Source organism: Equus caballus, chromosome 16 (genome assembly GCF_041296265.1).
Source record: "Equus caballus isolate H_3958 breed thoroughbred chromosome 16, TB-T2T, whole genome shotgun sequence".
Taxonomy (NCBI): Eukaryota; Metazoa; Chordata; class Mammalia; order Perissodactyla; family Equidae; genus Equus; species Equus caballus.
The window spans coordinates 18,382,815-18,407,950 of NC_091699.1; the positions used below are offsets into that span (position 1 = coordinate 18,382,815).

A 25,136-nucleotide genomic window follows, 5' to 3' on the forward strand; every position below is an offset into this window, starting at 1 on the left:
CCATAGGTTGGCTTGGAGATGCATCATGGCTATGGGTTGCCAGTTAGAAGGTGATGTCAAAACAGACGGAGCTGGGGCCGGCTCCGTGGCCGAGTGGTTAAGTTCGCGCGCTCCTGTGCTGCGGCCCAAGGTTGAGATCCTGGGCGTGGACATGGCACCGCTCGTCAGGCCACGGTGAGGCTGCGTCCCACATCCCACAACTAGAAGGACCTGCAACTAGGATACACAACTATGTCCGGGGGGGGGGGGGGGTTGGGGAGATAAAGCAGAAAAAAAAAAAAAGATTGGCAACAGTTGTTAGCCCAGGTGCCAATCTTAAAAAAAAACAGAGCTGATTTTAATGTCACTGGGCCACTTAGTAGCTATCTGAACTTGAGCAAGTTGTTAAATTCTTCCTGCCTCAAATGCCTTATTTGTAAAACGGAGCTCGAAAACTCTAGTCATTTCTTGGGGACTTCGGAGAACTCGAGTGCCAGGGAGAGTCCGCTTGTTGAACAATGCTTGTTGCTGAGCCTCTCCAGTTTTGCCATCAAAGAGGAGTGTGAAAGGGTCTGGAAGCATCTGGGGTTCCAAAGCATCTGGAAGCTTCAGTTTTGTCTTAATGCAAACCTTGCATCGTACCCAATATAATGTATGTGTTTTCATATACAATGTCTTCCCAAAAACATCCTAATAAAATTGACACTTCAAGAATATGTTTTCTGGTTAAGATGTTGTGATCTGGAGTCAAACTAATGAGTTCTCTTTAATAAGTGATTTAACCTCTCTGAGCCTCAGTTTCCTCATGTGTAAAATGAACATAAAATATAGTGCCTGCTTCATAGGATTATTGTGAGGATTAAATAAAATGGTGCTTGTAAATCGCCTAGCATTGTGTCTGATATATAGTGAATACTCAAAGAAAATATTAGCTTTTTTTATTATCCTTATTAAAAAAACTCAGAATAAATGGATCAGAGCAGACTTATATACAGTCATCTTAAAGCCAAACCCTTTTGAGGTCAGGAACCCTTTGAGTATCTGATGAAAGCTAAAGGTCTCTCTCCTCAGAAAAAAATGTACACACGCACAGTTTCACTTATTTCCTAAAGTGTTTGAAGAATGTCTGAAGAAGGGATTGGATGGATGTGTTAGGATGGGGATGAACCCTAGCTGAAGCTGTTTTGCTCCCTCCTCTTGGTGTGGCCCCAAGCCCTGGGTCCCCCAGTCTCCTTCCCCAAGAGCCATGAGACACAGGTGGAATAAAGATCAGCTTTATTATTGGCATGAAGGCAGGGAGGTCGTGACAGTGCCAGGCCCTTCTATGGGTGAGGGGGCGGAGGGTCCACCAATTACCTCCTATCCTCTAAGCTGGCCTCCCAGTGAGGTCCAGGGCTCCAGGAATCTATGGCTTGCAGCAGAAGCAGTGGGTGGGCAGGCAGGCAGACTGCTAGGCGTTGGATAGGTGGGCTCCTCAGGGCTGCTCTGGAGCTGGAGTTGGACTGAGGTTGGCAGGGGGTGGGGGGCGAGGCTGAATGTCTCTGGTGCGCATATAGGACAGCAGCTGCTCAGGGATCTCGGCCAGCACATCCTTGGCTAGTCGGGCCATGCTCAGCACCTGGTTCCCCGAACGGTCGACATAGTCTCGGAATGGGACGAACTGGGACAGGCACAGACAATCAGGTGTGGGTGGTGGCCAGGAGAGAGCGGAGTAGAGAGGAGGGCAGTAGGGAGGCTTCCTCTTTGACCGCTAACATCTCTTTCCAAATATCACACTGTCTGTCTCCCCCTATTTTGGATAGCTTTCCACATTTGCTTTCTACCCACCCACTTTTTTTTCCACCTTCTGTTCACCCTCAACTCACTCCAGTTTGGCTTCACACAGTCTACTAAAAACTGCTTTTGCTAATGTTGTCAGCAGCCCCATGTTCCCAAATCAGTCCAGTGGGCAATAATTGTCAATCCTCATCTAGCTTGACTTCTCTTTAGCTTTCCATTACATTTGGCCATAATCTTCCGGGACATATCCTACTCTTGACACATCATACTCTCCCGGATTTTCTCCTACTTTTCTGGATGCTCTCCTATTTTTTCCCTCCTTATTCCTCTGGGCCTACCTGATCCCTAAACCTGGTCCCTTCTCCTTCTCAGTTCTCTTGCTGGGTGATTTCATACGCTTCCAAGCTTTAAAAACTCTTCCCTGATGACTCCCAAATTTATATATTCATCCCTGGCCTCTTTTTAAAGTTCAGAGCCACAGAGTTAGTTGTCCATATCACATCTCCATTCAGTTGTCGTAGATACCTCAAACCTAATGTGTTCACAACTGAATTCTAGCCCTTTCTGCCAAGTCTGCTCCTCCTCCAGCTTTCCCCTTCCCAGGAAATGGGCCTATCACTCACTCAGTTGCTCATGCTAGAAAACTGACCGTCATCCTTGAAGCCTCCCTCACACCTCATCACCATTTAATCAGATCATCAACTCTTGTAAAATTTTCTTAAATAATCTTTTGAACCTCCATTCTCACTGCTTCCATTCTCCTCCAGATCCCTATTGTCTCCCCTCCATTACTTCAAAGTCCTCCTCACTAACAGGTCTACTTGCCTTCTCTATCATCCTGCCAGAGTCCACCCTCCACACAGCAGAGAGCCTCTTAAAATGTAAGTTTGACCACCTACTCCCCTCTGTAATCCTTCAAGAGCTTTCCAATTCTTTTAGAACAAAATCCCAATCTTGACCATAACCGGCAAGGCCTTGGCTCCCTCTTCCTCTCACTTACTGTGATCTGCCACCCTGGCCTCTTGCATTTTCCATGATTGGTCCAATTCTTCTGAGCCTCAGGGCCTTCTCATGTGCTGCTCCTTTGCTTGTAATACTTATCCCCTTGTTTAGGTTTCAGTTGAAATGTCATTTCCTCATAGAAGCCTTCCCTGACTACCCTACCTAATCAGGTTTCTGTTATAGGCTCTCCTAGTGGCCTTTGCTGTTCCTCTAGAGCACTATCACAATCTAATGAGATATTTAACTGTGTGATTATTACTGGTTGCCTCCACTAGAGATGAAAGGCCCTGGGATCTTCTACACTATGGATCCACAATGGCTGCAGTAACCTGCCTATTTCTCAAAAAGAATTTGTTCACTGAATGCAGGAAGGCTGAGAGTGAGGGGGAGAAAGGTAGGTGATTTAAGAAGGCAGTAAGGGAGAGTGGCTGCCAGTCTAGCCTCTCCTTCCCACCATGCCTTTCGACTCCATGACTTCCTCTTCCTGGTCAAGTCTACCTGAACGATGTCTCGCTCTGCGTAGCGTCCCCTATAGGACACGCGCACGTCATCACCGTCCAACTCTTCCATTGCTGCAGAAAAGACACTCCTTAGCTGATTGGCCTCTCCCACACCAACCCATGCCGCCTCCCTCCCTCTTTAGCTCCCCTTCAGAGTCACCATGAGAATCCCAATGGTTGTATCAAAGTCCTGCAAAAATTAGGCATTGTTATGGAGTTATTATTATGATGCCTTCCCATGTATTCCATCCTCCCAGGAACCCCAGAAGGGAAGCTATTTGTATCAACAGTCTCGGTTATGATGAGGAAACAGGTTTAGAGGTCTGTGATTTGGCCAAGGTCCAGCATAGGCATCTATCCTATCTTTTCTCTGAGGCAGGCCTGGGTGCCCAGATCTGCCCCAATCTTCCCCAGTTCTTGGTCCCACTCATAGACACCCCCTCATCCTACTCACCCTCAAACATGGCTGGTCCCACACCAACAATAATGATAGACATGGGCAATGAGGAGGCCTGTGAGGGGAAAAAGGGTGAACAGTTGGGGTGAGCAGCCATAACAAGGGAGGTGACTGTTGGGAAACAATTCTCTGTGTGTGTCACGTTTCTGCACACCTTGCAAGTAGAGACACTGATTCCCTTTGTTCTAGACTATCTTTGCAAGGATGTCTGCATATCAAACAGCCTTGAAAGTCACAGTATCTTCTTTTAGAGCAAAGGGCAGGTTTGTTAATGTCTGGTATAATAAAATGTCTCACACTGGAAAAAAGGGCAGGCATGCTTACTGCCTATTATAAAAGATTCTGGTTCCCTAAGTTCAAGGTTTCTGTCCTATAATGCAACCCACTGTAGGTGCAGATATCCTCTGACCCTCTTCACATCATCTTTTGGGAATCAGGACTTAGATAATCAGAGCAAAGGCTGAAACCCAAGTTACTGCTATTGCTGGGGATAACTAAGTCCTTTGTCTCTGATCCAGGAATCTTGTGTCTTCTGCCAGTATCCATAAAACTGGCAGTTAATTCTTTAGCTTGCAAGTAGGGTAAAATTTCAACTCCTTCACATTTATTAACAGTGATCCCACCCTGCCAAGCCCTCCTCCTTGGACTCACACTGACAATGGCCTCCTTGGTCTGCGTCATGTCAGAGATGACCCCATCAGTGATGATGAGCAGAACATAGTACTGGGAACCATCAGAGATCTTGGCTGCAGCCCTGGGTGAGAGGGCAAGGTCAGAATCCAGCTGAAAGCCCAGAGAGGCCAAGGGAACACCCTACCCGTAAAGCTTCCACAGCCAGCGTGTAAGGAGTGGGCAAGGACTGGGGATTTTGAAGCTCAGGCTCCTTCCTCAGACCTGGCTGCCTGCCCCTGCCTGCCATCCCTCCAGTAACATTTATGGAGCGCTTACTATGATGGGTACTGTGTTAGGCACTGGAGGCACACTAGGAGAAAAAAACAAATCCATTCTAGCCCTCTTGAGGGGGGACATTGATCCAAGAATCACAGAAATAGGTATAAAATTATACTTGAGACAAGTGCTGTGATGGGAAGGGATACTGGTATGACAGTGTCTAGTAGGGGATCTGACATGGTCCAGAAGGTCAGTGAAGGCTTCTTTAAAGAAAAAGTGTTTGAGGATGAAGGAGAGGCTGAGTGAAGGGAGGATCATTCCAGGCAGAGGGAACAGCATAGACAAAGCCTCTGTGATGGGACTGAAGGAAGCCCCCCCTATCTGGAACCCAGAAAGTGAGGGAAGCAGAGTGGACTCTGTGGCTGAGATGGGGCAGGGGCCAGACCACACAGGGCTTTGTTGGCCCTGGAAACATTTTGGTGTTTATGCAAGAGCAAGACCAAAGGTTGAAGGCCTCCTTTCTTCCCTCTCACTCATTTCTTCTCTCTCTCCCTTCTCCCCTTTGCTGACCACATTCCATTGCCTGGGCTGCTGAGTCCTCAGCCAGTCTAACAGCTGCTCCCAGAGCTCCTTTTTCTTCTCTCACCATCAATCTTTGAATCCAAGATTTTTCCATCTGAAAAGGACTTCAGAAGTCATTGAGTCCAGTCTCCTTATTTTACAAATACGAAAAAATGAGACCTTGAGAGAGCACAAAGGCCATGACAGACCTGGGTCTCTTGACTTCCAGTCTCAGACCCCGTGTGGGTTGGAAAGGATTGAGCTGCACTATCCAATAAGGTAGCCCCTAGCCACATTGGCTATTGAATATTAAATTAACTAAGTTAGGGGCTGGCCCCGTGGCCGAGTGGTTAAGTTCGTGCACTCTGCTGCAGGCGACCCAGTGTTTTGTCAGTTCAAATCCTGGGCGTGGACATGGCATCGCTCATCAAACCACACTGAGGCAGTGTCCCACGTGCCACAACTAGAAGGACCCACAAGGAAGAATATACAACTATGTACCAGGGGGCTTTGGGGAGAAAAAGGAAAAAATAAAATCTTTAAAAAATAAAAAATAAATAAATTAACTAAGTTAAATAGAATTAAACATTCAGTTCCTTGTTCACGTAGCTGCATCTCAAGTGCTCAATATCCATATGTGGCTGGCGGCTACCATATTGGATAGCACAAATAGGTAACATTTCCATCATTGTAGAGAGTTCTATTGGAGAGTGCTGGTATTTAAGCTTGATATTAAAAAATCAGAGGAAAGCAGGGTGAGAGTGGAGAATTCAAATAGCTATGGCTCAGTTTGCCCAGTGCCCTGCATGGGAGTGGGTCATAATCCTCCTTAGTGGCCCCTGCTCCCTTCCTAAATTCTGGCTGAAGCCTCCTTGTAGGCCTGGACTGATACCATTTCCTGTCACTCACTTGTTTTACAGAGAGTCATTGCACACCTGCTATGTGTCAGGCACCAAGCTTGGTGCTGAGATTTCAGCAGAGACTAGAGTATTATCCTGGGGGAGATGGATGCTTATACCATTAAGATGCATTGAGGTTAGGGCTTTGAGGATGTGACATCTGACCTAAGATCTGAAAAATAAGTAGGAGTTAGCCAGGTGAAGGTGGTGGTGGTGGTGGTGGGGGCGGGGTTGGGAAGGTAAAGGGAAAAGTGTTCCAGAGAGAGGGAATGGCATGTACAAGAGAATGTTCTAGAAGGCGCATGTAGGACTACAGAAGAGAGATGAGGCTGGAGCAGTGGGTGAAGACCCACTCATGAAGGGATTTGTGAACCAGGGGCACTGGGGGGCATGGAAAGGTTTAGGGGCACAGGAGGTACATCTTTGGTTCCCCATAGATACCTGGCATTCCCAAGGCCATTTAGACTCGGAGATGGGTGACTAGCTGAGGGAGGCCAGTCTGTGCCTCACTTGGCTATTGGGTGAGAAACAACAAAGAGCCATCTGTGATCATCAGAATCACAGCTGCACACTTGACATACGTGATCTAATTTAATCCTCACCACCATTCTATGAGGTAGGCCTATTTTTCATTCCTATTTTTTAAATGGGAAAACTGAAGTTCAGAGACATTAAGTAGCACCAGCAAGTGGTGGTGAAGCCAGAGTCCAAGCCCATTCTTGACCAACTGAGCCTAAAGCCTGAACTCTGGATTCTTTCACTCTCTGGTCCTGGCCTGATCTTTGGGTGCTCCTCCACATATACACACATTCTGGTCCTAGTGTATTGTTTTCTGTTTCCTAAGCTTGCCCCTTAATGCCTCTGTGATTTTCACATGCAGTTCCTTCTGCCAGGCCTACTCTGCACCTCTTTCTCTGATAAAGTCCACCTCGCCCTCTAGACCTAGCTGAGTAGTCCCCTCCGCCAGTAGGCTGCCTTGGGTCTCTCAGACTATACATCCTCCCCTCCTCTCCCTCTGCCTTCTAGGATACTGCCTACCAAGATGGGCTGTCTGCCCTTCCAAATGGGGTCTCACACCCCTGAGGGTACCAGCATGTGTACCCGGAGGGACCAAAGGCCACAGGATACCTGGAGCATTCATTCTACTATATATCTGGTGGATAAAACTAGATAACTCTAAAGACACTTAAAACACCTTCCCCTCTCCCCCAAATTAAAGTATAATGTGAGAAGAATGTAAAATTTGCATGCATTTTTAAGATAAAATATGGGGACTTCAAAGACATTTTCAGCCTGGCTGCTTTCAGCTGTGCCCCCAGATTCCCCTGGGAGAATCAGTTGCTTGCTTTTGCCGACAGGTGACTTGCTGGAAAAGTCTGGGAAGCTCTGGCCTACAGAAAGTAATGATTTATTTATATTTCTGTCTCCTGCACCGAGGCAGGAAGTCCCAAGGGCAGAGACCAGATCTGATTCATCTGTGAGTCTCCAGTGTCCCAGTAGAGAACTGAGCACACAGCAGATGCCCTTTGAATAGTAATAATGATAATAATAGTAACAGTAATAGCCAACACACTTATAGTTCTAGGTGCTTGACATATATTAATTTAGTTAATCCTCTCAACAACCCTATGATGTGGATATTATTATCCCCTTTTTACAACTGAGGAAATAGGCAGAGAGGTTAAGAGTCTTGCCCAAAGTTACACAGCTAGTGAGTGGTAGAGTGGGAGTATTAACTTAGCTGGTCTGGTTCCATGGCCCACATTCATGCTACATTGCCCCTTTACTGAATGTTTATTAAATGAATGAATAAATGAATGAACCATTGAACTTGCCCGAGATAATATTCAAGAAGTCTGTTTACTAATAACAAAAAAATACGTTCAGGCTCCAATATTAAGTGAAAAAATCAGTAGTGAAATATTAAATGTAATTTGACTGCACTTATGGATGCATAAGGAAAAGACTGTCAAGAACTATATATACATCCACATTCCCGCAGGCAGTACTCTGGGTGATTTCTTATTTCATTTCTCCATCCTTGAAATTTTCTAACGCAATGTTATGTTACTTTTATAGTTAAAGAAATCTCATCCTCATTATGAATTAGAAAATAAACAAATCTTCATTGGGAAAAAGGAAGTCTATGGACATATAAATCTCCCTGAAATCTTTCCACTTTAATTCTCCGTTTTTGTTTCATCTTTTTACATTCAAGCTCTCTAAGGTACTTTGTGTTAGCTGGGTCTCTTTTATTTGCAAATAGTAGGGTTTACTTATATGTATTTTTAATTCAATCAGAGAATCTTTTTCTTTTAATAGGTGAGCTTATCTAATTTATGTTTATTGATATGTTTAGTTTTAGTTCTGTCATTTTATTTTACTTGAATTTTAAAAATCATTTGATATGTGCTCTGGGTTTTTTTTGGTATGTTTTTATTCTGAAAATTTGGAGTTATCTATTTTTAGAAATTACTCTTCTATTTTTTAATCTACCATTTATTGAGCACTTACTATAGACCAGACACTGTGCTAATAATTCTTACATTGTTATCTAATATTAAACTCCCAATAACCTTATTAAGAAGGTGCTATTGTTATCCATTATTACACCCATTTACAGGGATGAAATGGAGCCTTAGAAAGGCTAAGTTGCTTAAGGTCACATGGTTAGCAAGTGCTGGAGCCAGGATCACTCCCACATCTGATGCCAAAGCTTGTGCCTTAGCTATTGTGCTATAGGCCCTTCTCTCTTATCCCCAAACTTGAGGCCTGGGTTGTTGTTCCCAGGGAGTGGGGTTGGGGTAGTTTGTTGACACCCTCTCTACCTCAGAATAAGGCATTGCATAACCTCTTTATACCAGAGCCTGGCCAACACTGAAACTTTCACTCTCTCCCTAAAGCCCAAGTTTACCCAAGAATAATCCTGAGCACCCTTGGGAAGTAAGTCCCCTGTCTAGGTCCCCTCATTTCCCCCAACCCCGACCCAGTTCCCTTACCTGGCCACTTGGTTGATGACAGGAGCAAAGTAGGTGGGCCCGTACAGCTGCACTGTGCGCAGGCTCTGGAAGTAGCTCTCCAGCACGCCCTCAATGCCCGCACAGTTGGGGTCCTCATCATTGTTGTTCTGTCAGGGAAGATGACCTGCTGGGCTGAGCCCAGTGCAGGATATACCCCGGAGTGCTCTGATCCCAGCTCACTCCTTCCTTTTTCCATCATGCTCTTTCATGCTCATCTCCAAACTCCAGCCCTGCTCCCCTCCCTGCTCTGTCACCCTCTCAAAGCTTCCTGCTTCTCTGCAGGTCCTTGACCCTTAGAAGAAATGTAAATAGAAGAAATTCATCAACTTGGGTGGGCCAGATGCCAGAGCATGGAGTGTAGGCTCTGGCCAGTACCATACCAGGGGGAACTGGTGGGAGATTCGTCCCTCTGGAGGCAGCTTGGCCCCAAAGCCGTAGGCTGGGAAGAGCTTGTCACTGTCATAGTCCTGGATGATTTCTCCCACTGCCTTGAGGGCCATGGCATAGGCGCTGAGCTGGTAGGGACTCATGTAGTGCAGGGAGGTGGGCTGCAGGGGATTCCCTGTAGGGACACAGGAGCCCCAGCCTCATGGTCACCTTGATCATCCATCTATTCACCTGCCTGTCCTTATATGCCTCCATCCACCTATCCATTCATCCATTCTTTACCTATGTACTCCCTCATTATTTTACCCAGTCATCCATATGTTCATTTATCCATCTAGACACCCACAAACCCCTATATCCATCAATTTATTCACCTACCCACATGTCCATTCTCCTATTCACTGGCCATAAATCCGTCTTCCAATCTACCTATTCATCTCTATCCAACTGCCTCTCTATTCTCTTATCCAACTATTCACCCACCTATCCATCTGTCCATCCCTCCATCCATCCACTTGCCCACCTGCCATTTCTCTTCCTTTCCCATAAATCCATACAGCCATATTCTTTTTTCCATCCATCCATCCATCCCTATCTATTCCATTCATTTACTTGTCTGTCTATCCTCATATGGATCCATCCACTTGTCCACTCATCCGTTCCCTATCTACTTACCTGTTATTTCCCTAAACATCTGTCCATTTGTCCACCTACATACCCATCCATGCATCCATTTGTCCAACCTGTTGTACTCAGTCACCAACCTATCTACCCACACAGTCATCGCTCACCACCCATTTACCTATCCATCTCTCCTTACGCCCCTACTCTTTCCTATCCATTCGTTTAGTCATCCACTTCTTGAGCTATCTATCTTTTCAACTTTCTTTGATCCATTTACCCACCTATTTTCCTGTACCCTCTGCCTACCCTTACACCCAAAAATCTCTCCCCAACACTCCTGCCCTAGTGCCAGCCTGGCTGGGCTTTGCCTCAAGGCTGGGTTTCCTGGGTAGGTGAACTCTTATTCCCAGGTCGGAATCCAGGCCAATCCCTAATGACTTCCTTAGAATTCCCCCACACATACACCCTGTTTCCCGACCCATGGCTCACCATTGGAAGCTGTGAAGTCAATGGCTACTGTGAAGTTCAGCTGCGTCCTGTTGGGGAAGTACATGGATTGAGAAGTGAGGAATTAATACTTATTATACCAGGATTTCTCCAACACTAGTGTGCATATGAATCTCCGGGGGATTGTGTTAAAATGCAGATGCTGATCTGGATGGTCTGAGTGGAGCCTAAGAGTCTACATTTCTAACAAACTTCCAGTGATGCAGGTGCTGCTTGTCGATGGAGCACACTCTGGGTAGCAGAATTAAATGCCTGTTGTGTGACAAGTGTATTATATGTAATTTAACTTAACCCTTACTATTGCCCTGAAGTAGTAATTAACATCTCCATTTTACATAGAAGAAAAGTGAGATTCAGAGAAGCAAAGTACCTTTTCCAGATCTGCCTGCCTCGACTGAACCAAGCGGAATATCTTCTGTAGTGTGCTTGGCTTTCCCCTCTCTCTTGGCCTCTCCCTCTTGTTTGGCCATAACTTTTTTTCTGGGCCTCAGTTAGGTTACTGGGGCCACCTATGAAGACCACTGGTCTGGCATCTTCCCAGAGGGGACTGGAAGCTAGGGATGAAAGGCAACCTCCTGAAGAGAACTAAGATGGGCAATACTATGCATTTTACAGAGCACTTTATGGTTTGCCAAGTGTTTTAAAGTTTATCTCCATGATCTCGTTGGACCCTGACCATTCATAAATAAGAAAACTGAGGCTCAGAACTGGGAGTAACTCATTGCTGGGCTTTCAGCCCAGAGCTTGGTCTGTGACTCACCCTCCCTTGATGTAATCAACAAAAGTGAATTCAGAATCCACAGAGAAGGAGAGCAGCGTCACCTGTGGGACAGAACAGGCAGCCCTGCCACTTTGGAAAGGGCAGTTAGGGTGGCAGAAGGGAGAGAGGCACATGATTCCACCTCCTGCCCCACCCTGTCTCACTCTGTGCAATTTCTGAAAGAGCAAAAAGGGGAAGCTGTCAGAAACATATTTGGATTTCCAAATGTATATTAAATTGGGAAATGCAGCTTAGGTTTTTAAAAAAATTCTACAGAAGAGTAAAGATCAAAAAGTTTTCCTCCAGTGAGAAAAAACAAAACAAAACAAAACAATTTAGATGCTGCTACCTTGTGTCCAATATTACTATATCCAAGTCATCTGTCTCCACAGCCTGCCCATACCCCCAGTGTTTGTCACACTGTGTCAATGGGGACATAAACAGAAGGATCCAAGAGAGCCAGAGCTCCAAGGAACACTCACAGTTCCCGAGTTGACATATTTCTTCTTCTTACATTTCTTCCGAGGGTTAAGTACCTAAGTGAGGAAGATAACAGTGATGGTGGGAAAGAGAGGAAGGGAGCTGCAGACTGAGCACAGTGGGAGGGAGGGCCTGGGCAACTTGGACAGAGCTAGAGCTCTCACCTCATACACTGTGAACTGGTTCTGGGCCTTGCTCAGCTCCCGGTAGCTTGTGGTGAACTCACCGATGAAGTCATGGCTGCAATGAGGCCAGGGGTGGGTGAGCAGCAGCTGCTGCTGGCTTGGAGCCAGCCCTGAAATCAGTCTTTTATTCCCACTATCCCCTGCCTCTACTTGGGCTGCAGGGCACTGGGGCTGGGGCCAGAAGAGGGGCCAAGCTAAGGGGAAGAGAAGGGAAGAGACAGTGTACCAGAGAGACAACTGAGGGGATCAGTTGTACCCCAGGTCTTGGCATCTATCATCACCCTTCCTGGCTCCCAAGGCCACTTTGGGGTTCCTAGTGAATGCGCTATATATTATAGGGAATTGTTTGGGTTAAGTACAGGAGAAGGCAGTACTGTGAGGCAGTTCTACCTTCCATCCCGGTCCCAGTCGTACACATCAATCTTCACCGTTCTGAAATGCAGGAGATAAACATAGGCTGGGTGTGTATAATAAATCCTAGAAACACCCCCACCCACTTCACCATACACAAATCATTCTCCCATCCACCCCTCTGTCCTTCCATCACCCTTCCTCTCATCCATACATTCATCCTATCTGTTCATTCATCAGTCCATGCACATGCCCACCCATCTACTGCCACTACCACTATTACTACTACTCCGGTGTTTGTATCACTATTACTATTCTTTACCACTTATTGAGTCTTACTATATTCCAGGCATTGTTCTCAGCACTTTCACAGATTGTCTCATTTAATTTAACAACCACCCTATAAAGTAAGTACTATTATTCTTATTTTTGGATAAGGAAACAGGAGTAAAAAAACAACAATAACTTGACCAAGGACCATAACTAGTAAGTGATTGAGCTGACATTTACAGTCCCCCCTTATTCATGGTTTTGCTTTCTGTGGTTTCAGTTATTTGCTCTCAACTGTGGTCCAGAAATATTAAGTGGAAAATTCCAGAAATAAACAATTCCTAAGTTTTAAATTGTGCTCCATTCCAAGTAGCATTTTGAAATCTTGCGCTGTCCCACTCTGTCCGGTCCAGGACGTGAATCATTCCTTGTCCAGTGTATCCACACTGTATATGCTACCTGCCCATTAGTCACTTAGTAGCTGTCTCAGTTATCAAATCAACTGCTGTGGTATTGCTGTGCTTGTGTTAGGTAACCCTTATTTTACTTAATAATGTCTCTAAAGCACAAGAGTAGTGATACTGGCAATTTGGATACAGCAAAAAGAAATTAGTGTTGTTAATCTCTTATTGTGCCTAATTTATAAATTAAACTTTATCACAAGTATGTACGAGCAGGAAAAAACAGTATATATTGCGTTTGGTACTATTTGCGGTTTCAGGCCTCCACTGGGGGTCTTGGAATGTATCCTCCTGTGGATAAGGGGTGACTACTGTAAACTCAGACATCCTGGTTCCAAAGATCTTGTTCTTAATTACTATGCCTAAGTCATCCCATATGTCCATCTATCTATGGGGCAATCCATTCAACTATCTGTCTATCCATCTAGCCACCCATTTACCCATCCATTTGCCAATTGAATTCCCTATTAATCCTTATCTATATCCATCTTTCTAACCATACATCCTGCCATTCACTGACTCACTGATGCATGCAAGCATCCATCTGTCTGTCCATTCATCTGTTCAACCAAACACCCAACCATCTGACACCTGTCCATCTGATCATCCCTTCATCTGTATAACCATCCATTTATGTGCCCACCCATCCTTCCACCCACCCACTTATCATCATACTGTACATTTACTAGTTCATACGGTCAGCCTATCCATCTACTTTACACTCATCCATCAACTAATTTATTCACTAATCCATCTATCCATCTACCATCCATTCATCTGTCCATCCATCAATCCACCTGTTACTCCACCAATTTTTCCTCCTGCTTTTCCAATCATCCCTCTGCTTCTCCAGCCATCCACCAATTTCTTAAATACCCATCCATCCACTCATCCATTTACTCATCCATCTATTAATCCATTCATCATCTGTCCATTGACTAATCCGCCCATCAGTCCACTTATCCATTCATCTGCTATCCATTCATCCATCTCCTTTTCTACCCACCCACCAATCCTCTTATACATCCATTCATATACCTATCCATCCATTCACCAATTTATCTATCCATCTGACCATCCATTCATGTATCTGCTCATTCATTTGTTCATTTGCCCTTTCATCCACCTACCCATCCATTCATCCATCTATCCATCCATGTGGCTATTCATCTGCTTTACCATCCACCCATCTCCATGCCCAAAATTCTGTCTCACTGAGCAGGATCCTTCAACACTATTATGACACTTTTGCTATCATTCTGGGGCCCAGCAACCTCACTCTCATACCCTTGTCCCCCTACTCCCTAGCTTATGCTGAAGCAGACCTGTCATAGTCTCCATTGCACAGTGCCCGCACAGGGATGCTGAAGGGCTGCCACACGGGGTTCAGCGTGTTTTTCACAACTTCTGTCTTGTGGCAGATGGTGAACCTGGAGAGGAGCAAGAGGACTGGAACCTGCTTTTGGGGTAGGGCTGAGCACAGAGACAGGGCCTTATACTCTTGGAGATTCCTGGGATTCTCCCACTTGTTAAGCACATATTGTGTGCTGCCTTGAGTGAATTCTGGGCTCTGGTCCTGGTGGAGTCTAAGATGCCCCACAACCAGCCTAAGAGCCCTAATGGGCCCATGGTCACAGTGGAGGGGTAGGGGGCTGCCATCAGAGATGGCAGTGACTCACGTGCCATCCTCATTGCTCCTGTAGAACACAAGGAAGGGGTCTGATTTCCCAAAGAAGTCCTTCTTGTCTAGCTTGTTTGCACATAGCTGCATGGTGGCAATGTCCTAGGGGTGAAGTTGGGCTGTTGACACTCAAATTGCCCATAGCCTCAGAGAGTCCACTAAAGGGAGTTCGGAGAGAGAAGGGAGCCTCCTGGGTCTAGCTTGTGGCCCTTACTGACCCGACAATTGCTAAGCTCCTCTGCGATCAGCAATATGGTCCCACACTTCTTGCCTGGTACACCCCTGGAAGCAGAAAAAGCCTCTTTGTGAGGGAGGGGGAGTAGGCAACAAGGATTAGGGTGGCCAATCTGGGATTGGGTGGGCCAGGGGATTCAATTTGCCAATTACTGACAGTCCCCTGAGTGTGTCCCCTTCTATCTTGGGTGGCTCTTGGTGGGGAAGGGCCTGACTTTGACTGGAAAGGGGTCTGTAGTCTGGAAGGAAGGGGTTTATCTAGCCTAGGTGGACATCTCATAATGGTAGCATGGGAAAGACAAAGGATTTAGAGTACTGGGCAAGTTATTTCCCTTTTCTTTGGGCCCTAGTTTTCTCCTATATGGAGTAGAACTCATGCCTACCTCTCAGGGCTGTGAAGAGATCTGAATGAGTGCATAGAAGGAAAAGCAATTGGTAAGCTTTATAGAGATGAGGATGGTTATATTTCTAAAAGCAGACTCTGGTATCTACTATATGCCAGGCACTGTGCTGGGTATGAATTGGTTGGTTGGCACTCTCCAGCTCTGCTAGACCCTGCCCTTGGGGAGCTTCCAGGAGGAGGTGGGATGTCAAAGCCAGCAGGCAAGTAGAGTGTGATGTGGCAGTCTTGAATGAGGGAGAGGAATTTCCATCTAGACCTGGGGCAAAAGGCCTGGTTTGTTAGGTCAAATGCTATGCTTTCCAAATACTGTGAAGAGTGAGATAAAAAAGACAAAGGAAGTCTTATTCTCTCCTGACCCAAGAAGGGACACTTCCATATGCTTGAAGGATGCATACCAGAACACCCATTCCCACTTGCCTTGGGTCTCCAAGCAGTCAGGGACATTGTTGATATGGGCCTGTGAACACCAATCCCCAAAGGAATCCAAAGTGTGGCAGAAAGAAAGCTAGATCAGGGATCCTGGGTTCAAGTCCTGACTCCAACTTGCTGTGTCATTTTCCCCATCTTTAAAATGAGACTGTTGAACCATTTCTTTGGCTCCTTTATCTCTGACTCTCTGTGCTTTAAAAACATGGAATGTAATGAGTACAGGGACTCTTCACCTGCACATCCAGAACCAAGTCACCAATCTCTTGCCTTCTTGCTGTTCTTCACTTCTTTGGCGTTCTCCCTCACCTCCTCACCCAGTGTGAATTCCACTCAGTGATTATAACCATCACTCCCTTGCATCCTATCCCTTTACCCTTGCCCTGCTCTCAGTTTGATATACTTCTTTGGCAGAACCACAGCCCTAGTTAAATCCAGTTCTCTGTCTATCCCATACTGCACCTGTGCAGCTGAATATGGTCAGAGGAAAGCATGTAATTATGCTAACTGGTTTCATTTTGAACACATGACCACAAACGTCCAGAGCATCCTAACCATACTATATGCCCCAAGTCCCTTCACTCTCCAGTTCTGCTGGATGGCAGTTTCACTCCTCCTCGCCTCTCCTCAAACCCAGAAAGCCTCGTCCTTCATCCTCACTCTCAATGACCTTGTTTCCTGCTTCACTGACAAAACAGACCCACCACCACACCTACCCTGCCTCTAGTATTTTCATCCACACAACTGTGCCTTCCTACCATTACTGTAAATGACTGCCTGTGTGCCTGTTTATCCCTCCACCATGTGCTCCATTCCACAGCCTCTTGTATGCACAAGAACATCATTCCAGCAATTCTCCTCTCTTTTTATTATGTCAAATTTTCAGTTTCTACTGGGTCATTCCCATTAACATACAAACGTGGTATAATTTTTCTCATGCTAAAAAATTACTAAAAATATTCTGGACCTCATTTCCCTCTCCAGCCACCCTCCTTTTGTCTTCTCCTCTTTGCAGCAAAACCCCTTGAAGATTCCTTGACTCCTATTTCTCTCTTCCATTCTCTTCTAAACCTCTCCAATCAGGCTGTCACTCCCATCTCTCCTTCAAAACTATGCTTGTGAGAGTCACCAGTGACCTCCATCTTGCTAAATCCAATGGCCAATTCCCGATTCTCACCTTATTTGACCTGCAGTAGTATTTGACACAGCTGATCACTCTCTCCTCCTTGATACATGTCTTTCACTTTGCTTCCAGGACAACACCTTCTCTTGGTCCTCCTCCTACTTCATTAATGCTCCTCTCAGTCTCCTTTTCAAGCTCCAACTCATGGGGTCTCTGTCTTTGGTCTTCTCTCCTCACTCACTGGTGACCTCATCTAGTCTCATGGCCTTAAAGAACATCTAAGACTCATGTGTCTTACTGCCTATTTGACATGTCAGATGTCTAATAAAAATTATAAAATTCAGCATATTGGACTGAACTCCTGATTGAATCCTCCCCATAACTTATTCCTCCCTCAATTTTTTTTTTTTTTTTTTTTTTTACCATCTCAGTTTATGGTAACTCCATCCTTCCAGTTGTTCAGGCCAAAGGCCTTGGTGTCATCTTCGACTCCTCTTTTTCTGTTACATCCGTATTCAATCTGTCAGGAAGCTGTTGGCTCCACCTTCAAAATATATCCATAATCTGGCCACTTCTCCCCTCCTTCACTGCTACCATCCTGGATTACTGTAAATAGCCTTCCAATTGGCTTCGTATCTCTACCTTTGTCCCCTGAAACTTTATTCTCAATCCAGCAGCCAGCATCATCCTTTGAAAGCATAGTCAGATCATGTCACTCCTCTTCTCAGAACCCTCCAGTGACTTCCCAACTCAGACTAAAGGCTAAATCCTTACAGTGGCTACAAGGCCCTCACTGTCAACTCTCCAACTGCACCTCCTCTTTCTCTCCCCCTTGTTCACTTGGCTCCAGCCACACTGGCCTCCTTGCTGGGCTTTTGCACTGGTGATTTCCTTTGCCTGGAACATTCCTCCTCCAGATGTCTGCACAGCTCACTCTCTTACCTCCTTCAGGTCATAGCCCCGAAATTACCTCTCCAGGGGGCCAACTCAACCACTCTGTTGAATAGAGCACCTCTTGCCCACCCAGCATGTCCAATTCCCCTAATGCTTCTCTGCTTTGCCTTTTTTCTGTAGCTCTTAATGTCTTCTAATATATTATGTAATGCACTTATTTATGATGTCTATTTTGCACTGTCTCTACCTCTCTTCCAGAGCATAAGCTCCCTGAGGGCAGGAACTTTGTTTTGTTTACCAGTGCAACTCACACCCCTTGAACAGTGGCTGACACAGAGTATGTGCCCAGTAGTATTTGTGGAATGGATAAATCCCTGGTGCCTAGCACAGGGTATGGCATACAAAACATGGTGATAAATATTCAGTGAGTGAATGTAATGGAAATTCCAGAGGACTTGACTTAGTCAGGGGAAGCTTCCTGGAGGAGAAGGGCTTGGAAGTGGACCTTAAAGGTTGAATCAGGCTTAGAGTAAGGAGAAAGAGACATGTCAGGCGTAAGACTGCCTTGAGCAAAGCCCTGGAGATTGGATTTTCCCACGAGGGTGATGGGAGCCATTGAAGGCTCCGGACCACGGGGAATCCCAGCCTCCACTGCTATCGGGTCAGCAGCGTCTTTGGGAAGAGATTTTGGAGGTGCCCGCCCTTCCCCCACACCCCTTCCGGTTCAGCTCACGTGAGGGGTCGCTCTACGCGGCTGCCCTGGCCTCCGATCACCTCTCCCAGGGCCAGGAACGCTTGTCCCAGGAAATCCTGCACCGGGACACGGAGTCAGTGAAGCTAGGAGGAGCTGGGGGCGCAGAGTCCCAGCCCAGCCCTGGTAATGCTGCCGCACCGACCAGGGCTTTCTGAGGCGCTGGAACGTCGCAAGAACCGCCGCCTGGCATGTGCTTTAAAGGAAGGGGAGGGGGCACCCAGGCAAGCCCCGCTTCTTGATCTTGCCATCACTTTAAGCTGCTCTCCACGATGCCATCCCACCCCTCACCTCTCACCCGCCGTCCAGCCCCATTCAGCCTCACCTTCTGCAGGTCCCAGCGGCGGCCAAGAAGGAAGAGAAGCAGTGAGTAAGAGGCACAGGCAGGAAACCGAGGCAGGAGCAGGACAGGAGGGCCGGGAGGGCGGGGTGGGGGCCGAAGAAGGTAGAGTCGGGGTTGAGGGGTAGGAGAGTTCTAAGGAGGGTCGTTTAACACACTGAACTCCGCCTGTGTACCCGGCCAACCCGCGAGGGGACGCTCGCTCACCGGTTTGGAGATGTTGGTTTTGGAGTCAACGTTGTACCTGGGAAGAGAGTGGAACCAGCGTGGGATGAAGTTGGTGGGAGAGAGCATGGAAAAGGGGCCTGGTTTCGAGTCCTGGTTAAAATTGTGGGTGGAGGGAGGGGCGGCCTTGGATCCGAATTCAACCTGGATCTCCTTTGGGTCAGGAGCCAGGGTCAGAGAGGGTAGGCCTGGAGCTAAGACTAGAGTGGAGCTCTTCAGAGTGGGACCAAACTGGGCCTGGGGGAGGAGCTAGGCCGGGAGTCCAGGCGGGGCGGGGCCAGCCAGAATTTTGGGCTGATCCAGGTCGGGCAGGGGGCGGTCCAAGCCAGAATTCTGGGCGGGGCTCACACGTCAAAGCGCAGATTTTGCTTTTCCTCAAAGAAATAGTCGAGGACGAATTTGCGCACGAAGTCTGGGTTCAGCGTGTTGTCGATCACTTCGGTCCGTCCAAACTGGATGGGGGTCGGAGAGTCAGCGCGAGGCCTGCAAGGGGGCAGGTGATTCCCGGGGGCGGCTCTGGGCTGGGAGAGGGCTCTGGTACTCACCTCCCGCCACTCCTGGCTGGCCCGGCTCTGCGTGTAAAGCACCACCACTGCAGGCAGGAGCGAGGGCGGGGAGGGAAAGACGTCAGGTCGGCCCGCACCCCCTGCCCTCCCTAGTCGTGCCCGGACCCCAGGCTCCCCCTCCCGGCCCTGGCGCCGCCTACTGGGGTCGGACTTGGAGAAGGTGTCCAGGTCCAGCAGGTTCCTAGAGAAAGCGACAGACAGATGGACAGAGGGTCATCCTGGAGCCCACCGCCTCGTCTCTACCCAGAGTTGGGCACCCGGGGTAGGCATGGGGCTCAAATCGCACCTCCCTCTCCCATTACTACACCCAGCCGGGGTCCGCGTTGTCAGCATCCTGGACAGCACCGGAAATCTCAGCCCCAAAACAGTGTCTCTGCGGACTGGACGCGTCTGCATCCAGACTGTCTCCAAGGGCCCAAGAAAGAGGGTTAGCTTCCAGAACTTTGTCCTCTTGGGGCCCAGATCCTACTGGGTCCCTGCAACCCATCCCTTGAACCCGCAGGCTGAGCCGTCTTTTGCGGGTGGGGCTGTTCAAGGAAACCCTCTCCCCGAATCCGCCGGCGACTCCCCTGAGTCTGCTTCCGCGATTTTCCGCCCAGATGCTTCTCTCCCCCGGGTCTAGCCCGTGTCCGCGCCGAGCCCCGGAGCCGGTTGGGGTTGGGGCACTGCCTAAGCCCTCCCCAGAGTGGCCCGCTCACCGGCAGGACACGGTAATTTCAATCTTGGTGGCCGGGACGCTGCGCTCAGAGGCTCCGCTGAGAGACATGGCTGGTCAGGTGGCCGTAGCTGCGGGAGGCTGCGAGACGGGGGCCGCCGGGGCTAGGGGCGGCGGGGTCGGCCCATGTGCCGCGGCGGTGGCGCCTGTGCTCCCTCCAGCCGAGTGTGCGCTCCCGCCGCTCGCGCCTTGACTGTGGCCGCCGGCGGCAGCGGCTCCAGATGGCAACAGAGCCCCGCCCGGCCCTGCGGGTGGCCCCCGCCCTATTGGAGCAGCCTCGAGCGGGCCGGGAACCTTACCCAGACCCCAATTTCACCCCACATCTTGGGAGAGTCCTCAGTGAATTTCTCTGGGGCGAAACCCAAGCCCCCTGAGAGCTGTCCGCGGTGCTGAAGGGTTTGGTGCGCTGGGTGGGCATAGGGGACGTTTCCTCTTCCGAAGCTGCTCCTTCAACAATCTGCTTATCCTCCTTCCCATTCCTGCATTGCCCAGGTCTCTGAATAGGAAGAGTTACACATTTGTTCTTATTAGCTGTGTGACCTTGGGCAAGTTACTCGACATCTCTGTGGCTCAGTCTCGTCATTGTAGAAAGGCCATAATAGCACCTACCTGGGGTGTTGTAAAATTTTATCCAGATAATCCATGGAAAGGATTTAGCACGGGATTGTACACCGTAAATACTCAAGAAATGTTTGCTATTATTTCCTTCCTCTGGGCATTCACACTGATGACCTATTTTGTGTTGAGTCAGAGTTCAGTAAACGGTGGCTGTTCCAGCACTGTGCAAAGCCCTTTGCCCATGTATTTGAACACCCATGACTTCATGGTGTTACAGATGTAGACACACTCTGTGAGGATGCAACCTACTCTAGGTCACACTGTAGATGAGGGCGGTAGTCAGTCAGATGCATCCTCCCCATACCAACTACTGCCTCCAAAGCCCCAGAAGCCAGTCCCTCCACCACAGGCAGGGATCTCTAAGGCAGGGGCTGCAGGTCACCTGTACCAGGACTGTGCTGCCTGCAGAACTTATTACAAATGAAGATCTCCCCCCGCCTTCCCAGCTTAAGGAAGATCTCAGCAACCCCAAGTCTAAACTTCAGGCAGCCCTGGGGACCTGCATGGATAAACAGGCTCTCTAGGTGACTAGGGCCCACTTGGGCCTGAGGACCACTGCTCCCACCTTAATAGCCTGTGATTACTTGTCCCCCTGTCCCTGAGATTATCATGGCTTAGGAGACACACACAAGTCCCCAGTTTTCTTCCTCCTTCACCTGCCCCTCCCCCCATAAAAACCCCTTCTTCCAGCACAACGAAGGACAGAGAACCTTCCAAATAAATCCAGAAAGACAGCAACCAAATGAGGATGCAAGAGAACACTGTTCAAAAAGACGTTGATTTTATTTTGTGATCTGTGTCAAACTGCCTCATTCTCAGTGCAGGTGACCCCTCCTCCCCAGGAAACAAGAATGGGAAGGGGGTGTCATTCATGAAGTCTTGGCCTCCACAAGGCCCCAGGGAAACCCCACACAGTTCTGAGAGTTGATGGGCATCCCGGGCAAAGACTAGGGTGGGTGGGAGGCAGTGACAAGAGGGGTGGTAGTCACCAGTCAGGAAGCTGGAGGTTGGAAAACCCTGTTCTTGGCCCTGCTTGGCTTTGGGGCTGCCATGGGCATGATGGAGAAGGGAGAGTGAGTAGATTTCCCCTGAACTTGAAGCACCCCTTGGCCAGGCATAGCTTTGATTCCATTCAGGGCTCAGGTGAGAGAGGAGCAGGAAACTGTTGTGGGCTGGCTGCTTCATAAGGTGCTGCTACTGGTGCCCCGGAGTCCAACACCACGGACAAATTGCTCCAGCAGGCCCCCGATGGCACCGGAGGGACTGGGGGCTGCTGCCCGAAGCCCCACTGTGCTGCTGTATGTGGCCAAGAAGGCTGAGCGTACCTCCTGTAGCCGAGTCTCCCGCTCGCTCAGGGCTGCAAGCCTATGGGAAGGGAGGGAGGGAGAATGAATGCATTATCCTGGGGCAAGATCCAACATCTTCATCTTCATGCCACACTGCCTATCCTTCTGCCTTTGCTAGCATAAAGCCAGCATCTGTCCTGTGGCCATACTACCCTGTACTACCTTTGCGGGTCAGGCCCCAAATATTTGGCCCTATTTCTCTCTTAAACCATCCCTCTCAGTTCTCAGGCTACTGTTCCTACCTAGAAGCAGCACCTTTTACTGGGGCACTGGACTGACTTTGTGTTGGGAAAACAACCATCTCTATGATGACTGGGGAGGGGGAAAGCAAAGCAAGAGGGAGTTAGCCCCAATAGCTGTTGGCTTCCATTCCTCAGTAAGAACAAGCTGAGGCATAAGTCTTACACCTAACAGTAAGGAGAGACCCCAAGATCAGATATCAGGCCCAAAGCCCTAGCTTTCTTGAGGTCAGGACCTGGAGCATCCTGGGAGGAAGCTCTTGGCAGTGCCCTGGAGAGGTCAGGATCCTCACTGGAAACTGTCGAGGTTCTAGCTACACCGTCAGTCACTGTGGTCCCCAAGTCAACAGCTAGGAGGGTGCCGGCTCTTTCAGCAGGATTCCTGTTCTGATTCTATCTGCTTTTCCTTCTCTGCCCTCTATAGGACTGATCACAGATAGAAGAAGATAGGAAGCCCCTCTTCTTTCTGTGGCTTGGAACTATAAGTCAAAAAGGAGAACAAGTGCACAAAAACTCAGGCTTATCAAAATATGAACTCCATATGAGACTGTTTGACATCCTGAAGGGTCTTTAATAGAAGAGGCGGGAGGTACCAGTCACACTCAACCTCTAGACTAAAAGGTACACAGTCTACTGGCGGGAGACATGGAATCAGAGGAAAGGTCAGGATCTCACATGGTGTTCCCCCTACCTATGCCCTGGAAGGCCTTCTCCAGGGGTCACAGATCTACATAAGATGAGCCCTCAGGTTCCCACTCACCTAAGCACCAAGACTAGCCCTAACCACTAACTTACTCCAAAATTTCCCAAGAGACCAATCCCTGGGTAATCCCTCCTGGGAATCTCTCAGAAACAGCAGCAATGTCTTCAGTTCCCAAGCCCAAATAACTTACACCCCAGGGCCTGGGGGAGCAGATGGAGGAATGAGGATAAATGACAGTCCTGGGGTAAACATGGGGAGAACAGACCTAGGGAAAGCAATTGGTGGGAGTGATGTATACGTGTGTGTGTGTGTGTGTGTGAGAGAGAGAGAGAGAGAAAGAGACAGAGAGAAGCAGTAGGTTCCAGGGTGAAGGAAAGTCAAATAGGTCTCCCAGCAGCACTAAGAAAATGGAGCTGATGCTGGATTCTTGCGATGCCATCAACAACTCTGAAGTTTCTCTTAGCATTTGGGGGAGATGCATGGCCCTAGATCTTCTTTACTTTCTAATTAAAGTTTCACATAGGCTGGAGGCCATATGCGCTTCTTAGCTTTTCCTTAGAGCATATAACCAGGAGAAATTCAGATAAGTAGTTTGTATTCACAGGGAACATCCAAAGGTCCATATGCGTGCATTCTCACTGCCCCATATTTCTGGGAGGCGGAAGGGGGAAGAGATCACAACCTATTTAGAGACGAGAAAAGCGGAGCCCAGAGACAATATGGGATCCACTTGAGGACATACAGCAGACGAGGGGCAGACAGGGACTAGAGCTACCATAGTGCCACTCCCTCTCAAGAGATGAGCTAGCCGGCTCAGGTAAGTCAAAGCTGACACCCTCAGACAGCTGGTGAGCAGAGCAGCTAGGATTTGGACTAAACTTCTCCAATAACAAAGCCCAAGCACTGAACCCACATACTGTGTGACCTCACTAGGAATCAACCCTGACCCCACTGCCACCCTGCAATCCTAGAGGCCATGAGATCATGTAGAACCTAGCCATCTTCTGGGAGCCACCAAGAACCTGAGGGTTGACTAGACGCTTGGAGAACTGTCCAAGGTATAAATCATAGGATCTGGGGGTGGAGTTGCCTGTTTCAGCGGCTAATGCCAGGTAAGGGAGGTGTGCTATCAAGCAGGGGCAGAGATGTCTGCTTCCTCCAGAGATGGCTCTTAAGCAAGTTTGGCTAAAGAAGGAAGTCCCTACAGAAAGATGCAAACAACTATTATTTTTAATCGTTTAAAAATCTAAGACAGAGATCTTGTTTCTGGCTTAAGGGCCTGGCTACAGAGGAGGCTTGCCAGGCACTAGTGGGCTCTGAAGTCCTTGGGCTACTTCCTAGCTGCAGGGCCAGGGCCTGTGAGCACCATCCTGGAATCCCAAGGCCCAGCCTATGCTTGCCCTCCGCAGGGATCCTTCTCAACTCCCCAGGGCAGCTTGCCTCCAACTGTCAGCACTGGTGGGTATGAGCTGGATTTTGGGGGTAGGGCTGAATCCCCAGCACCTGAAGTTCATTCAGTCCATGGTGGGGAGGTGAAGGCCCTCAAGCAGCCACAGCTGAGGAGCAGGCACTGCTCCCCAGGCTGCCGGAGGCTCTCCCCTGCCTGACATCTGTGCAGCAGAGCAGGCAGGGGGCAGGTGGCTGCCACAGGGACAGCTGTTCAAGTGGATGCACTACAAGAGTTAGAAGCCCAGTACTGGGGCCTTGGAGGGAGAGGATTTTACAGGCTTGAGATTTAGTATCCCCACCCAATTTTCTT

The 25,136-nt window shown here is 48.3% G+C and overlaps 2 protein-coding genes across 6 annotated transcripts in view; both read right to left on the reverse strand.

Annotated features, from left to right (window-relative positions):
- Window positions 1-1,237: 1,237 nt before the first annotated feature.
- On the reverse strand, window positions 1,238-20,668 carry CPNE9 (copine family member 9). Its single transcript, XM_001491434.7, has 21 exons — window positions 20,455-20,668; window positions 19,897-19,937; window positions 19,736-19,782; window positions 19,539-19,642; window positions 19,173-19,209; window positions 18,951-18,953; window positions 18,608-18,684; window positions 15,013-15,076; window positions 14,793-14,896; window positions 14,439-14,543; window positions 12,422-12,463; window positions 12,011-12,086; window positions 11,849-11,902; window positions 11,367-11,428; window positions 10,589-10,635; window positions 9,469-9,650; window positions 9,068-9,195; window positions 4,369-4,471; window positions 3,715-3,772; window positions 3,259-3,332; window positions 1,238-1,639 (listed from the first exon to the last, which is right to left on the reverse strand). The coding sequence occupies exons 1-21, from the start codon at window positions 20,520-20,522 to the stop codon at window positions 1,454-1,456; spliced, it is 1,662 nt and encodes a 553-aa protein (XP_001491484.4). The 5' UTR covers window positions 20,523-20,668; the 3' UTR covers window positions 1,238-1,453.
- Window positions 20,669-21,853: 1,185 nt separating this feature from the next.
- Window positions 21,854-25,136, reverse strand: part of MTMR14 (myotubularin related protein 14) — a 44,960-nt gene continuing 41,677 nt past the window's right edge. For all 5 annotated transcript variants that reach the window (XM_023620024.2, XM_023620021.2, XM_023620023.2 and 2 more), the window contains one exon: window positions 21,854-22,454. In XM_023620024.2, the coding sequence (XP_023475792.1) occupies window positions 22,271-22,454 (184 nt within the window). In that variant the 3' untranslated portion in view covers window positions 21,854-22,270. The remainder of the gene's footprint in view (window positions 22,455-25,136) is intronic.